The sequence below is a fragment of the Triticum aestivum genome, chromosome 5D (assembly GCF_018294505.1).
Source record: "Triticum aestivum cultivar Chinese Spring chromosome 5D, IWGSC CS RefSeq v2.1, whole genome shotgun sequence".
Taxonomy (NCBI): domain Eukaryota; kingdom Viridiplantae; phylum Streptophyta; class Magnoliopsida; order Poales; family Poaceae; genus Triticum; species Triticum aestivum.
Window position 1 is genome coordinate 296,479,491 of NC_057808.1, and position 14,139 is coordinate 296,493,629.

The 14,139-nt window shown below is 46.9% G+C and overlaps 1 protein-coding gene across 1 annotated transcript; it reads left to right on the forward strand.

Moving 5' to 3' along the window:
* Window positions 1-1,146: 1,146 nt before the first annotated feature.
* On the forward strand, window positions 1,147-3,168 carry LOC123121294 (delta(8)-fatty-acid desaturase 2). Its single transcript, XM_044541202.1, has one exon. The coding sequence runs from the start codon at window positions 1,291-1,293 to the stop codon at window positions 2,698-2,700; it is 1,410 nt and encodes a 469-aa protein (XP_044397137.1). The 5' UTR covers window positions 1,147-1,290; the 3' UTR covers window positions 2,701-3,168.
* The last annotated feature ends 10,971 nt before the right edge of the window (window positions 3,169-14,139 follow it).

The window sequence follows — 14,139 nt, forward strand, 5'->3', positions numbered from 1 at the left end:
CCAGGATTTTGCGTTTATGGAAAAACGACCATTAGTCGTTTTTGCAAAAACGCGATTAACACATACCTGTTCCTCGGTATCGTCGACCTCAGGTTCGTCCTCCTATGCGTTGCCGGCGGTTCCACGGGACGTCGGCTAGCTCCTGCCTCTGCTACTACAAGTGCTCAGAGATGCGGACGGCGGACACCCAGACTTGATTCCTCGACCGTGTGCTCAAAGGCTGCGGCTGGGTTAGCGGTCGCCGAGCCGGTCCTGCCGCTGCCGTAGCTACAGTGCCTCCGGCCGACGAGGCCCAAGATGTTAAGGAGTCCATGAACCCGGAGGTCCCTCGATGCGGCAGTCTGGGAGTACAGTTGACACGCACGCCGACACAACCTCTTTCTGGCTCATGGACGTCGTCAACAACGACGTCGAGCTTTGCGGCATGGATGAGGGATAGCAAGAGGATGAAATTGATTCCTCGTCGTGGTGAGCTCCATCAGTGGACACTGCCAACAATGCCTCCTTCTCCTTGGACTTAGTTGTGCCAGACAATGCCGCCACGGCGAGCATTGAGCTTGGCAGTACTTGACTTTCAATACGAAAATATGTGGCCGCACCATGCTCGTCCGCCATGTCCGTGTGCTCAGCTTGGCTGCGTTCAGCGCCGCGGCTGCCTCATACGGGCGTGCCCATGGCCCATGCATAGCTGCAACTGCAACCTACGAACGAATCATGCCCAGCCTCCGTGAGGCTCCCAACAATATACTCTGTGCTCATGTGCCCAGTCGCCACCATCGTGCTCGGAGCGGGACGGGAGAAGCGCAGTCAGTAAAAGGCGACGAGCGAAGTGAGGCATCTGCGTACGAGGCGACCCAAACAAAGAATTCCTTAATCTCGTTTTTCTATTTTTTCCATCCAAACAAGAAATTATATAGACCTACCGTAACTGAAAAAATAGCGAAAACCGGTTTTCCTAAAAATTGTCTAAAAACCCGTTTCCTATAATCTCACAACTACTAATTCTTAGTATCCAAACAAGGCCTACATGCGGGGATCCGGATCCGTGGCAAAGGGGGACATCGCTCAGCCAAGTTCAGATTATCTTTACCGTGGAGCGAAGAGGGCGTATTATAAAACAGAAAACGTAACAGCACATCGAGGGGCGGCGTGGAGAAGCGCGTCTTTCCCCACCCTCCCTAACAAACCTCCGTTGCTGTTTTAAGATCCGATCTCCCCTTCCCCCCTCCCCTCCCTTCCTCCTGAGTCCTGACCACCCCTCCTCGCGCTCCAGCTAAATCCACGCCACCGATGGCCCGCACGGGCCTCGCGGACGCAACGGCGCCGGAAGCCGACGCAATGCCGGCCGCCAGCAAGGACGCCGCCGACGTCCGCATGATCTCCACCAAGGAGCTGCAGGCGCACGCTGCCGCGGACGACCTCTGGATCTCCATCTCCGGGGACGTCTACGACGTCACGCCGTGGCTGCGCCACCACCCGGGCGGCGAGGTCCCGCTCATCACCCTCGCCGGCCAGGACGCCACCGACGCCTTCATGGCCTACCACCCGCCCTCCGTGCGCCCGCTCCTCCGCCGCTTCTTCGTCGGCCGCCTCTCCGACTACACCGTCCCCCCCGCCTCCGCCGACTTCCGCCGCCTCCTCGCGCAGCTCTCCTCCGCGGGCCTCTTCGAGCGCGTCGGCCACACCCCCAAGTTCCTGCTCGTCGCAATGTCGGTGCTCTTCTGCATCGCCCTCTACTGCGTCCTCGCCTGCTCCAGCACCGGGGCCCACATGTTCGCCGGCGGCCTCATTGGCTTCATCTGGATCCAGTCGGGCTGGATTGGCCATGACTCCGGCCACCACCAAATCACCAGGCACCCCGCGCTCAACCGCCTCCTGCAGGTGGTCTCCGGGAACTGCCTCACCGGCCTCGGCATCGCCTGGTGGAAGTTCAACCACAACACACACCACATCTCCTGCAACAGCCTCGACCATGACCCGGACCTCCAGCACTTGCCGCTCTTCGCGGTTTCCACCAAGCTCTTCAACAACCTTTGGTCGGTCTGCTACGAGCGCACCTTGGCGTTTGATGCCATATCCAAGTTCTTCGTCAGCTACCAGCACTGGACATTCTACCCGGTGATGGGATTTGCAAGGATAAATCTTCTTGTGCAGTCAATCGTGTTCCTGATCACGCAAAAGAAGGTGCGGCAGCGTTGGCTGGAGATCGCCGGAGTTGCAGCGTTCTGGGTTTGGTACCCCTTGCTGGTCTCTTGCCTGCCGAATTGGTGGGAGAGGGTTGCTTTTGTGCTTGCAAGCTTTGTGATCACGGGGATTCAGCATGTTCAGTTCTGCCTGAACCACTTCTCATCCGCTGTGTATGTTGGGCCACCAAAGGGGAACGACTGGTTTGAGAGGCAAACAGCGGGCACACTTGATATCAAGTGCTCCCCGTGGATGGATTGGTTCCATGGTGGTCTGCAGTTCCAGGTTGAACACCATTTGTTTCCTCGCCTGCCTCGCTGCCACTATAGGATGGTCGCGCCGATTGTGCGTGACCTTTGCAAGAAGCATGGGCTGTCTTATGGTGCCGCCACATTCTGGGAGGCAAATGTAATGACATGGAAGACGCTAAGGGCTGCAGCATTGCAGGCCAGGGAAGCCACTACTGGAGCTGCTCCAAAGAATCTGGTCTGGGAAGCTTTGAACACTCATGGATGACTGGGATCAGGACTGGAGTATGAGACAATTGTAAGCGTCGAGCCTTGCGTGCATGCAGTTATCTGATTGCTTCTCGATTGCGTAGAGATATTGATCCTTTTAGCTGTTGGAATCGTGTTGGATTTTTCGTGTTGCCAGGTGACTATCTTTGCAGTTCAATCGTGGGTTCATGCTTCAGTTGTGTACTTGTACACCATATTTAGATTGTTGGGTTCTCCCTATCATGGTAACTACATCAATAGTACTTGATTTACATCATAAAATCCGTGGCTTATCTTTACATCCATTTCATTTTGCTTGCAAGTTCATGAAACTGTAAACTCAATTGATGGTTTGTAGCGTGTATATCCTGCTGCTATGGCAGCTTGAACTGCATTTTGGGAACATGACGATTCCAATAATAAACGTTTAGACATTTTCTACTGCATGTGTATGCCCTTCAATGGTTTAATATATATTTTTCATTCACTGAAGTGTCAATTTCTTTGTATTTACTTTTAGGGCATACAAACACTATTCTTGATTCTGCTATTTCTGAAGAGTTGTTGAATAGTTCTCGCTAAGATCAAGCTTTCAGATTTACGAGCAGTGTGTTATATGCTGCCTAGAGACTGTCTAGCTGGATTCGCCTAACAATTCAAGAAAAGATGCTATCCGTTGGTCTTGTGTGCATCTGCATATCATAGATTCACAATCCATGTTACTGTTCTTGCATAACTTGTAGTATAAAACTAGGGCAAATTTGTCAAGTCATAGACAATTCATGGATGTGATCTACAGATCCACCATGGCCAAACAACTGGCATCGTGTTTCCTGGCCACTAATCGTGAGTCCTGATCAGCATGCGTTGCTGTACAAAATACAGCCATTTCTTTGGTGTCTTTGTCCGATTGCTTTAAAGATACTCTTGGACCATTTCGATTCGTCACTGGTGGTTAGTAGCGTGCAGCGCATGTGAGATGCCCTCGCGTACCCACGGCACCCCGTCTGTTTGCTTAACAGAAATAGCAGTAGTTGTTGTCTGACATGTACACAGGGCTCCCTGCCTAGTTGTGTATAGTTGCTTGTCAGAATGCATAGCCCTGCTTGATCTCTCCAGAATATTCGCTTGAACTTAGCACGGAGTGTGTTTTCAGATGCAACATGTTTCCGGTAACGGGAAGATGTGATCTAGAGCATGGCCGTGCCATTTTGCTAATAATTGCCATGAACAATCTCATTGGCTAACAGTTCTTGTGGTGTTTGGCAGCAGCCAGTGCCCTGTGCTGTTGCGATTTTCAGAGTTAATCCGCCCTTATCGCCAAAGTGGATGCTAACCATGTTTGAAATCATCCTCCTCCCTCCATGTACGACGTCGAGAAATACAAGTTTTCTGACATATGGAGTATTTTACAAATTGAAATCACTGTATACCAATGACAACATGTGACATAAGCTTTGCACCTCTGCTGTACCTGACCCCACGGCTCTACTTAACTTTGTTTCCTTTTTCTTTTTGAGAGCGCGTTGTACAGCTACGTACTTGTTGGAAGTTGGAACGTACGCATCTACGATCTAGGGTGCAGCTTTCCGGTCACCCTCCTCATCCACTCCTAAAACAGGACAGCTGCAACGGTGACAGAAGATAGATCAAATGATCGTTTCAAAATTCAAATGTTAAAGAAAACTACTACTCCTACTACTTGTGCCCAAAAAAAGATCTGGTTTAACACGAATCCGGAAGAGTCGTTGCCTCTTGGGCAAGGGCCAAGGAATATCTCGATGCCCGGAACGTGCCCGCAAGTCCCAAGTCCCAAGTCGTCCATTTGATAGCGTGCTCTTCGGAGCATCCCTCAGCCTGATATTCCTTTGTGCCGCGTTAAGTTATGTTTATTTGCGGCCGGTCGGCAAAAATATCTCCGGGCAAGAGGTCTCAAGCTTCGACGTCAATCTCTGGGAGTAATGATCGCGGCCCACTTGTGCGGCAGTGCTGGAGTAGAGTATTTGTTTACGTGTACTTGGGGGCAGAGGCACGTCCAATGGGAGGGAGGCAACGACTGGGCAGGATCGCGTGTTCCGAGGTGACTCGGCTCGTGACGATGTACTTGCCTGTTTTGGTTTACAGTCGTGTGATCTGAGCCACTTTATGTGCTACTACTGTCATGGTGCCTCTTTTTTCTCTCAAGCACCGTCATGGTGTCGTTTTCCGTACGAAACCGTCTTTTCTATTTTTTGAGTGGTCGGCACGATCTTTATATATTTAGCTAAAACAAATAGCTGGGTTTTTGCCCTAATTGGGCATTTCTATGTTAACCACAATTGCCTCTTTAGTGTTGTCTAAAGATTACTACTCCCTCCGTTCCAAAATACTTGTCGGAGAAATGGATGTATCTAGACGTATTTTCAAACGGAAAGAGTATTGTTTTCGCGAAAACAAACAAAGGTTACTATTTCTTTTTATTTTTTTGGATTGACAACTCTTTCTTTTCCCCTGTCGCAAGGTGACTAGGGAAAGCCTCCTCCCTCAATCTCTGTGGGCGAGCCCATTTTTTCTCAAATACCCATGAGTGTGCGTATCATTCATTAAAGAAGGAGGGGAGAGACTCCTGAAGTTTATAGACATATTTACATGCCGGCCGAAGCCGGCACCACTATTGTATACGCTAGCCTACTACGTTACTCCATCCCGCCCTTCTACCTCTACCTCAAAGCCTCTAGTGTTTCCTTTCAAAAGTCCAGCCTTGGCCCAAAACCTACCTTCATCCACAATCCGTAGCATCGTCCAGGACAGGGAGGGGGACGCGCTGTTGAAAACAACGTCGTTCCTATGTTTCCAGATGAGCCACATGGTGAGGAGACATTTACCCCTTGTGGATTTCCGAACTGGGGCGTTCGTATCCTGTCTGGTACACCACGCCTTGAGGTCCTCGCCAATCCGCGGCTCGAACTCCACCCTACCAGTGATCCACCCTAACTAGTGCCACAGTTTTCTAGCAAACACGCAGTTGAGTAGCAGGTGCTGGATAGTTTTCTCGCTCTGGTTGCATAATAGGCATGTATCCTGGTGCGGCAGTTCACGCCTGTCCAAACGATCCAATGTCCAACAACGATTTTGAAGACAAGCCAAGCAAAAAAGCGGCATCGTAGGGGTGCCCTAGAACTCCATGTGAAATATGCCGTCGGAGATACCTCAAGCCCCAAAAATCCTGCGGCGTACGTGGACCTCGCCGAGTACTGTCCGTCTTTCTCCCAGCTCAACTTGACCACATCTATCACATTTTCTATGATTGGTACATCCGCGACCCTCTGCCATAAGTCGAGAAATTGCAGGAGCACCTCGGGCGCGAGGTTCGGGCCAATCTGCCCTGCCCAGTTATTGTTGATGACCGAATCCGATACGAGCATAGATCGTCTGATCCTAGGCGGGATCCTATCGTATACCAAGGGTGCTATCTCACATACCCTCGACTCGTTCAGCCACCTGTCTTCCCAAAACAGAGTTGATTTGCCATTGCCCACTGTCGTGCTCGCCACCGCCTGTACCAAGGCAAGTGCTTCAGCTGGTACACTGGTCTGAAACTCAGCCCATGACCTATCCTTGTCGTACTTCTGTAGCTGTTGGGAATATAACCCCACGGTATGACCTGCCCGTTCAGGGCTGGGTCATTCAATGGCGACTTAAGAAGTATGGTCTGACAATGGGCTCACACAACCGCAGGTTCAAGGTCCAGGAGATGAGTCGCCAGGTGGGCCGACTCGTGACCCAGAAGCACAAGCCGCCAATGTCAGCCATAGCGCCAAAGGAAGTTTCTTACTTAGGAAACAAGACAAATAGGAAACATAATAGGACACGGATTGTAGTACGAACCGGACTCTATTGTAAGCCCAGGGCCTCCACTTGTATATAAAGGGAAGTCCCTGAGTCAGAAAGACTAAGTTTACAATATCTCGAGTACTAGGTTAGCCAAGCCGCACCCTTGTAATCGGGATCACAATCATCAATAGCAATCAAGCAGGAGTAGGCTTTTACCTCCACCGCGAGGGGCCGAATCTGGGCAAACCCTTGTCTCTCGATTCCGATCAACCCCATTTAAGCTTCCACTTAGCGGCGATTGAAGGAAATATGCCCTAGAGGCAATAATAAAGTTATTATTTATTTCCTTATATCATAATAAATGTTTATTATTCATGCTAGAATTGTATTAACCGGAAACATAATACATGTGTGAATACATAGACAAACAGAGTGTCACTAGTATGCCTCTACTTGACTAGCTCGTTGATCAAAGATGGTTGTGTTTCCTAGCCATAGACATGAGTTGTCATTTGATTAACGGGATCACATCATTAGGAGAATGATGTGATTGACTTGACCCATTCCGTTAGCTTAGCACTCGATCGTTTAGTATGTTGCTATTGCTTTCTTCATGACTTATACATGTTCCTATGACTATGAGATTATGCAACTCCCGTTTACCAGAGGAACACTTTGTGTGCTACCAAACGTCATAACGCAATTGGGTGATTATAAAGGTGCTCTACAGGTGTCTCCAAAGGTACTTGTTGGGTTGGCATATTTCGAGATTAGGATTTGTCACTCCGATTGTCGGAGAGGTATCTCTGGGCCCACTCAGTAATACACATCACTATAAGCCTTGCAAGCATTGTGACTAATGAGTTAGTTGCGGGATGATGTATTACGGAACGAGTAAAGAGACTTGCCGGTAACGAGATTGAACTAGGTATCGAGATACCGACGATCGAATCTCGGGCAAGTAACATACCGATGACAAAGGGAACAACGTATGTTGTTATGCGGTCTGACCGATAAAGATCTTCGTAGAATATGTGGGAACCAATATGAGCATCCAGGTTCCGCTATTGGTTATTGACCGGAGAGGTGTCTCGGTCATATCTACATAGTTCTCGAACCCGTAGGGTCCGCACGCTTAACGTTACGATGACAGTTATATTATGAGTTTATATGTTTTGATGTACCGAAGGTTGTTCGAAGTCCTGGATGTGATCACGGACATGACGAGGAGTCTCGAAATGGTCGAGACATAAAGATTGATATATTGGAAGCCTATGTTTGGACATCGGAAGTGTTCCGGGTGAAATCGGGATTTTTCCGGAGTACTGGGAGGTTACCGGAACCCCCCGATAACTTAATGGGCCTTAGTGGGCCTAGGTGGAAGAGAGGAGAGGAGGCCAGGGCAGGGCCGCGCCCCCCTCCCCCCAGTCCGAATAGGACAAGGAGAGGGGGGCGGCGCCCCCCCTTCCTTCCTCCCCTCCACCTCTTCCCCCTCTCTCTCCTAGTCCAACATGGAAAAGGGGGGAGTCCTACTCCTGGTAGGAGTAGGACTCCTCCTGGCGCGCCTCTCCCTTAGGCCGGCCGAACCCCCCTTGCACCTTTATATACGGGGGCAGGGGGCACCTCTAGCAACACAATTGATCAACGATCTTTTAGCCGTGTGCGGTGCCCCCCTCCACCATATTACACCTCGATAATATCGTAGCGGTGCTTAGGCGAAGCCCTGCGTCGGTAGAACATCATCATCGTCACCACGCCGTCGTGCTGACGAAACTCTCCCTCAACACTCGGCTGGATCGCAGTTCGAGGGACGTCGTCGAGCTGAACGTGTGCTGAACTCGGAGGTGCCGTGCGTTCGGTACTTGATCGGTCGGATCGTGAAGACGTACGACTACATCAACCGCGTTGTGTTAACGCTTCCGCTTTCGGTCTACGAGGGTACGTGGACAACACTCTCCCCTCTCGTTGCTATACATCACCATGATCTTGCGTGTGCGTAGGAATTTTTTTGAAATTACTACGTTCCCCAATAGTGGCATCCGAGCCTGGTTTTATGCGTTGATGTTATGCACGAGTAGAACACAAGTGAGTTGTGGGCGATATAAGTCATACTGCTTACCAGCATGTCATACTTTGGTTCAGCAGTATTGTGAGATGAAGCGGCCCGGACCAACATTACACGTACGCTTACGCGAGACCGGTTTCACCATTGCGAGCACTCGTTGCTTAAAGGTGACTGGCGGGTGTCTGTCTCTCTCACTTTAGTTGAACCGAGTGTGGCTACGCCCGGTCCTTGCGAAGGTTAAAACAGCACCAACTTGACAAACTATCATTGTGGTTTTGATGCGTAGGTAAGAACAGTTCTTGCTAAGCCCGTAGCAGCCACGTAAAACTTGCAACAACCAAGTAGAGGACGTCTAACTTGTTTTTGCAGGGCATGTTGTGATGTGATATGGTCAAGACATTATGCTATATTTTATTGTATGAGATGATCATGTTTTGTAACCGAGTTATCGGCAACTGGCAGGAGCCATATGGTTGTCGCTTTATTGTATGAAATGCAATCGCCATGTAATTGTTTTACTTTATCGCTAAGCGGTAGCGATAGTCGTAAAAGCAATAGTTGGCGAGACGACAACGATGCTACGATGGAGATCAAGGTGTCGCGCCGGTGACGATGGTGATCATGACGGTGCTTCGGAGATGGAGATCACAAGCACAAGATGATGATGGCCATATCATATCACTTATATTGATTGCATGTGATGTTTATCTTTTATGCATCTTATCTTGCTTTGATTGACGGTAGCATTATAAGATGATCTCTCACTAAAATTTCAAGATAAAAGTGTTCTCCCTGAGTATGCACCGTTGCGAAAGTTCTTCGTGTTGAGACACCACATGATGATCGGGTGTGATAGGCTCTACGTTCAAATACAACGGGTGCAAAACAGTTGCACACACAGAATACTCAGGTTAAACTTGACGAGCCTAGCATATGCAGATATGGCCTCGGAACACGGAGACCGAAAGGTCGAGCATGAATCATATAGTAGATATGATAAACATAGTGATGTTCACCATTGAAACTACTCCATCTCACGTGATGATCGGACATGTTTAGTTGATATGGATCACGTGATCACTTAGAGGATTAGAGGGATGTCTATCTAAGTGGGAGTTCTTAAGTAATATGATTAATTGAACTTGAATTTATCATGAACTTAGTACCTGATAGTATCTTGCTTGTCTATGTTAATTGTAGATAGATGGCCCGTGCTGTTGTTCCGTTGAATTTTAATGCGTTCCTTGAGAAAGCAAAGTTGAAAGATGATGGTAGCAATTACACGGACTGGGTCCGTAACTTGAGGATTATCCTCATTGCTGCACAGAATAATTACGTCCTGGAAGCACCGCTGGGTGGCAGGCCTGCTGCAAGAGCAACACCATAAGTTATGAACGTCTGGCAGAGCAAAGCTGATGACTACTCGATAGTTCAGTGTGCCATGCTTTACGGCTTAGAACCGGGTCTTCAACGACGTTTTGAACGTCATGGAGCATATGAGATGTTCCAGGAGTTGAAGTTAATATTTCAAGCAAATGCCCGCATTGAGAGATATGAAGTCTCCAATAAGTTCTACAGCTGCAAGATGGAAGAGAATAGTTCTGTCAGTGAGCATATACTCAAAATGTCTGGGTATAATAATCACTTGATTCAACTGGGAGTTAATCTTCCGGATGATAGCGTCATTGACAGAATTCTTCAATCACTGCCACCAAGCTACAAGAGCTTTCGTGATGAACTATAACATGCAAGGGATGAATAAGACAATTCCCGAGCTCTTCGCAATGCTAAAGGCAGCGGAGGTAGAAATCAAAAAGGAGCATCAAGTGTTGATGGTCAATAAGACCACTAGTTTCAAGAAAAAGGGCAAAGGGAAGAAGAAGGGGAACTTCAAGAAGAACAGCAAGTAAGTTGCTGTTCAGGAGAAGAAACCCAAGTCTGGACCTAAGCCTGAGACTGAGTGCTTCTACTGCAAGCAGACTGGTCACTGGAAGCGGAACTGCCCCAAGTATTTGGCGGATAAGAAGGATGGCAAGGTTAACAAAGGTATATGTGATGTACATGTTATTGATGTGTACCTTACTAATGCTCGCAGTAGCACCTGGGTATTTGATACTGGTTCTGTTGCTAATATTTGCAACTCGAAACAGGGGCTACGGATTAAGCGAAGATTGGCTAAGGACGAGGTGACGATGCGCGTGGGAAATGGTTCCAAAGTCGATGTGATCGCGGTCGGCACGCTACCTCTACATCTACCTTCGGGATTAGTTTTAGACCTAAATAATTGTTATTTGGTGCCAGCGTTAAGCATGAACATTATATCTGGATCTTGTTTGATGCGAGACGGTTATTCATTTAAATCAGAGAATAATGGTTGTTCTATTTATATGAGTACTATCTTTTATGGTCATGCACCCTTGAAGAGTGGTCTATTTTTGTTGAATCTCGATAGTAGTGATACACATATTCATAATATTGAAGCCAAAAGATGCAGAGTTGATAATGATAGTGCAACTTATTTGTGGCACTGCCGTTTAGGTCATATCGGTGTAAAGCGCATGAAGAAACTCCATAATGATGGACTTTTGGAATCACTTGATTATGAATCACTTGGTACTTGCGAACCGTGTCTCATGGGCAAGATGACTAAAACACCGTTCTCCGGTACTATGGAGAGAGCAACAAATTTGTTGGAAATCATACATACAGATGTATGTGGTCCGATGAATATTGAGGCTCGTGGCGGATATCGTTATTTTCTCACCTTCACAGATGATTTGAGCAGATATGGGTATATCTACTTAATGAAACATAAGTCTGAAACATTTGAAAAGTTCAAAGAATTTCAGAGCGAAGTTGAAAATCATCGTAACAAGAAAATAAAGTTTCTACGATCAGATCGTGGAGGAGAATATTTGAGTTACGAGTTTGGCCTACATTTGAAACAATGCGGAATAGTTTCGCAACTCACGCCACCCGGAACACCATAGCGTAATGGTGTGTCCAAACGTCGTAATCGTACTTTACTAGATATGGTGCGATCTATGATGTCTCTTACTGATTTACCGCTATCGTTTTGGGTTATGCTTTAGAGACGGCTGCATTCACTCTAAATAGGGCACCATCAAAATCCGTTGAAACGACACCTTATGAACTATGGTTTGGCAAGAAACCAAAGTTGTCGTTTCTTAAAGTTTGGGGCTGCGATGCTTATGTGAAGAAACTTCAACCTGATAAGCTCGAACCTAAATCGGAGAAATGTGTCTTCATAGGATAGCCAAAGGAGACTGTTATGGTACACCTTCTATCACAGATCCGAAGGCAAGACATTCGTTGCTAAGAATGGATCCTTTCTAGAGAAGGAGTTTCTCTCGAAAGAAGTGAGTGGGAGGAAAGTAGAACTTGATGAGGTAACTGTACCTGCTCCCTTATTGGAAAGTAGATCATCACAGAAATCAGTTTCTGCGACACCTACACCAATTAGTGAGGAAGTTAATGATAATGATCATGAAACTTCAGATCAAGTTATTACTGAACCTCGTAGGTCAACCAGATTAAGATCCGCACCAGAGTGGTACGGTAATCCTGTTCTGGAGGTTATGTTACTAGACCATGACGAACCTGCGAACTATGAAGAAACGATGGTGAGCCCAGATTCCGCAAAATGGCTTGAGGCCATGAAATCCGAGGTGGCATCCATGTATGAGAACAAAGTATGGACTTTGGTTGACTTGCCCGATGATCGGCAAGCCATTGAAAATAAATGGATCTTCAAGAAGAAGACTGACGCTGACGGTAATGTTACTGTCTATAAAGCTCGACTTGTTGCGAAAGGTTTTCGACAAGTTCAAGGGATTGACTACGATGAGACCTTCTCACCCGTAGCGATGCTTAAAGTCTGTCCGAATCATGTTAGCAATTGCCGCATTTTATGATTATGAAATTTAGCAAATGGATGTCAAAACTGCATTCCTGAATGGATTTCTGGAAGAAGAGTTGTATATGATGCAACCGGAAGGTTTTGTCGATCCAAAGGGAGCTAACAAAGTGTGCAAGCTCCAGCGATCCATTTATGGACTGGTGCAAGCCTCTCGGAGTTGGAATAAACGCTTTGATAGTGTGATCAAAGCATTTGGTTTTATACAAACTTTTGGAGAAGCCTGTATTTACAAGAAAGTGAGTGGGAGCTCAGTAGCATTTCTGATATTATATGTGGATGACATATTGCTAATTGGAAATGATATAGAATTTCTGGATAGCATAAAGGGATACTTGAATAAGAGTTTTTCAATGAAAGACCTCGGTGAAGCCGCATATATATTAGGCATCAAGATCCATAGAGATAGATCAAGATTCTTAATTGGACTTTCACAAAGCACATACCTTGACAAAGTTTTGAAGAAGTTCAAAATGGATCAAGCAAAGAAAGGGTTCTTGCCTATACTACAAGGTGTGAGATTGAGTAAGACTCAATGCCCGACCACTGCAGAAGATAGAGAGAAGATGAAAGATGTTCCCTATGCTTCAGCCATAGGCTCTATCATGTATGCAATGCTGTGTACCAGACCTGATGTGTGCCTTACTATAAGTTTAGCAGGGAGGTACCAAAGTAATCCAGGAGTGGATCACTGGACAACGGTCAAGAACATCCTGAAATACCTGAAAAGGACTAAGGATATGTTTCTCGTTTATGGAGGTGACAAAGAGCTCATCGTAAATGGTTACGTTGATGCAAGCTTTGACACTGATCCGGACGATTCTAAATTGCAAACCGGATACGTGTTTACATTGAACGGTGGAGCTGTCAGTTGGTGCAGTTCTAAGCAAAGTGTCGTGGCGGGATCTACGTGTGAAGCGGAGTACATAGCTGCTTCGGAAGCAGCAAATGAAGGAGTCTCGATGAAGGAGTTCATATCCGATCTAGGTGTCATACCTAGTGCATCGGGACCAATGAAAATCTTTTGTGACAATACTGGTGCAATTGCCTTAGCAAAAGAATCCAGATTTCACAAGAGAACCAAGCACATCAAAAGACGCTTCAATTCCATCTGGGATTTTGTCCAGGTGGGAGACATAGAAATTTGCAAGATACATACGGATCTGAATGTTGCAGACCCGTTGACTAAGCCTCTTCCACGAGCAAAACATGATCAACACCAAGACTCCATGGGTGTAAGAATCATTATTGTGTAATCTAGATTATTGACTCTAGTGCAAGTGGGAGACTGAAGGAAATATGCCCTAGAGGCAGTAATAAAGTTATTATTTATTTCCTTATATCGTGATAAATGTTTATTATTCATGCTAGAATTGTATTAACCGGATACATAATACATGTGTGAATACATAGACAAACAGAGTGTCACTAGTATGCCTCTACTTGACTAGCTCGTTGATCAAAGATGGTTGTGTTTCCTAGCCATAGACATGAGTTGTCATTTGATTAACGGGATCACATCATTAGGAGAATGATGTGATTGACTTGACCCATTCCGTTAGCTTAGCACTCGATCGTTTAGTATGTTGCTATTGCTTTCTTCATGACTTATAGATGTTCCTATGACTATGAGATTATGCAAC

Excerpts from the sequence above, each read along its gene's own strand:
- LOC123121294 (XM_044541202.1), top strand. The coding sequence starts at position 1,291 with ATGGCCCGCACGGGCCTCGCGGACGCAACGGCGCCGGAAGCCGACGCA.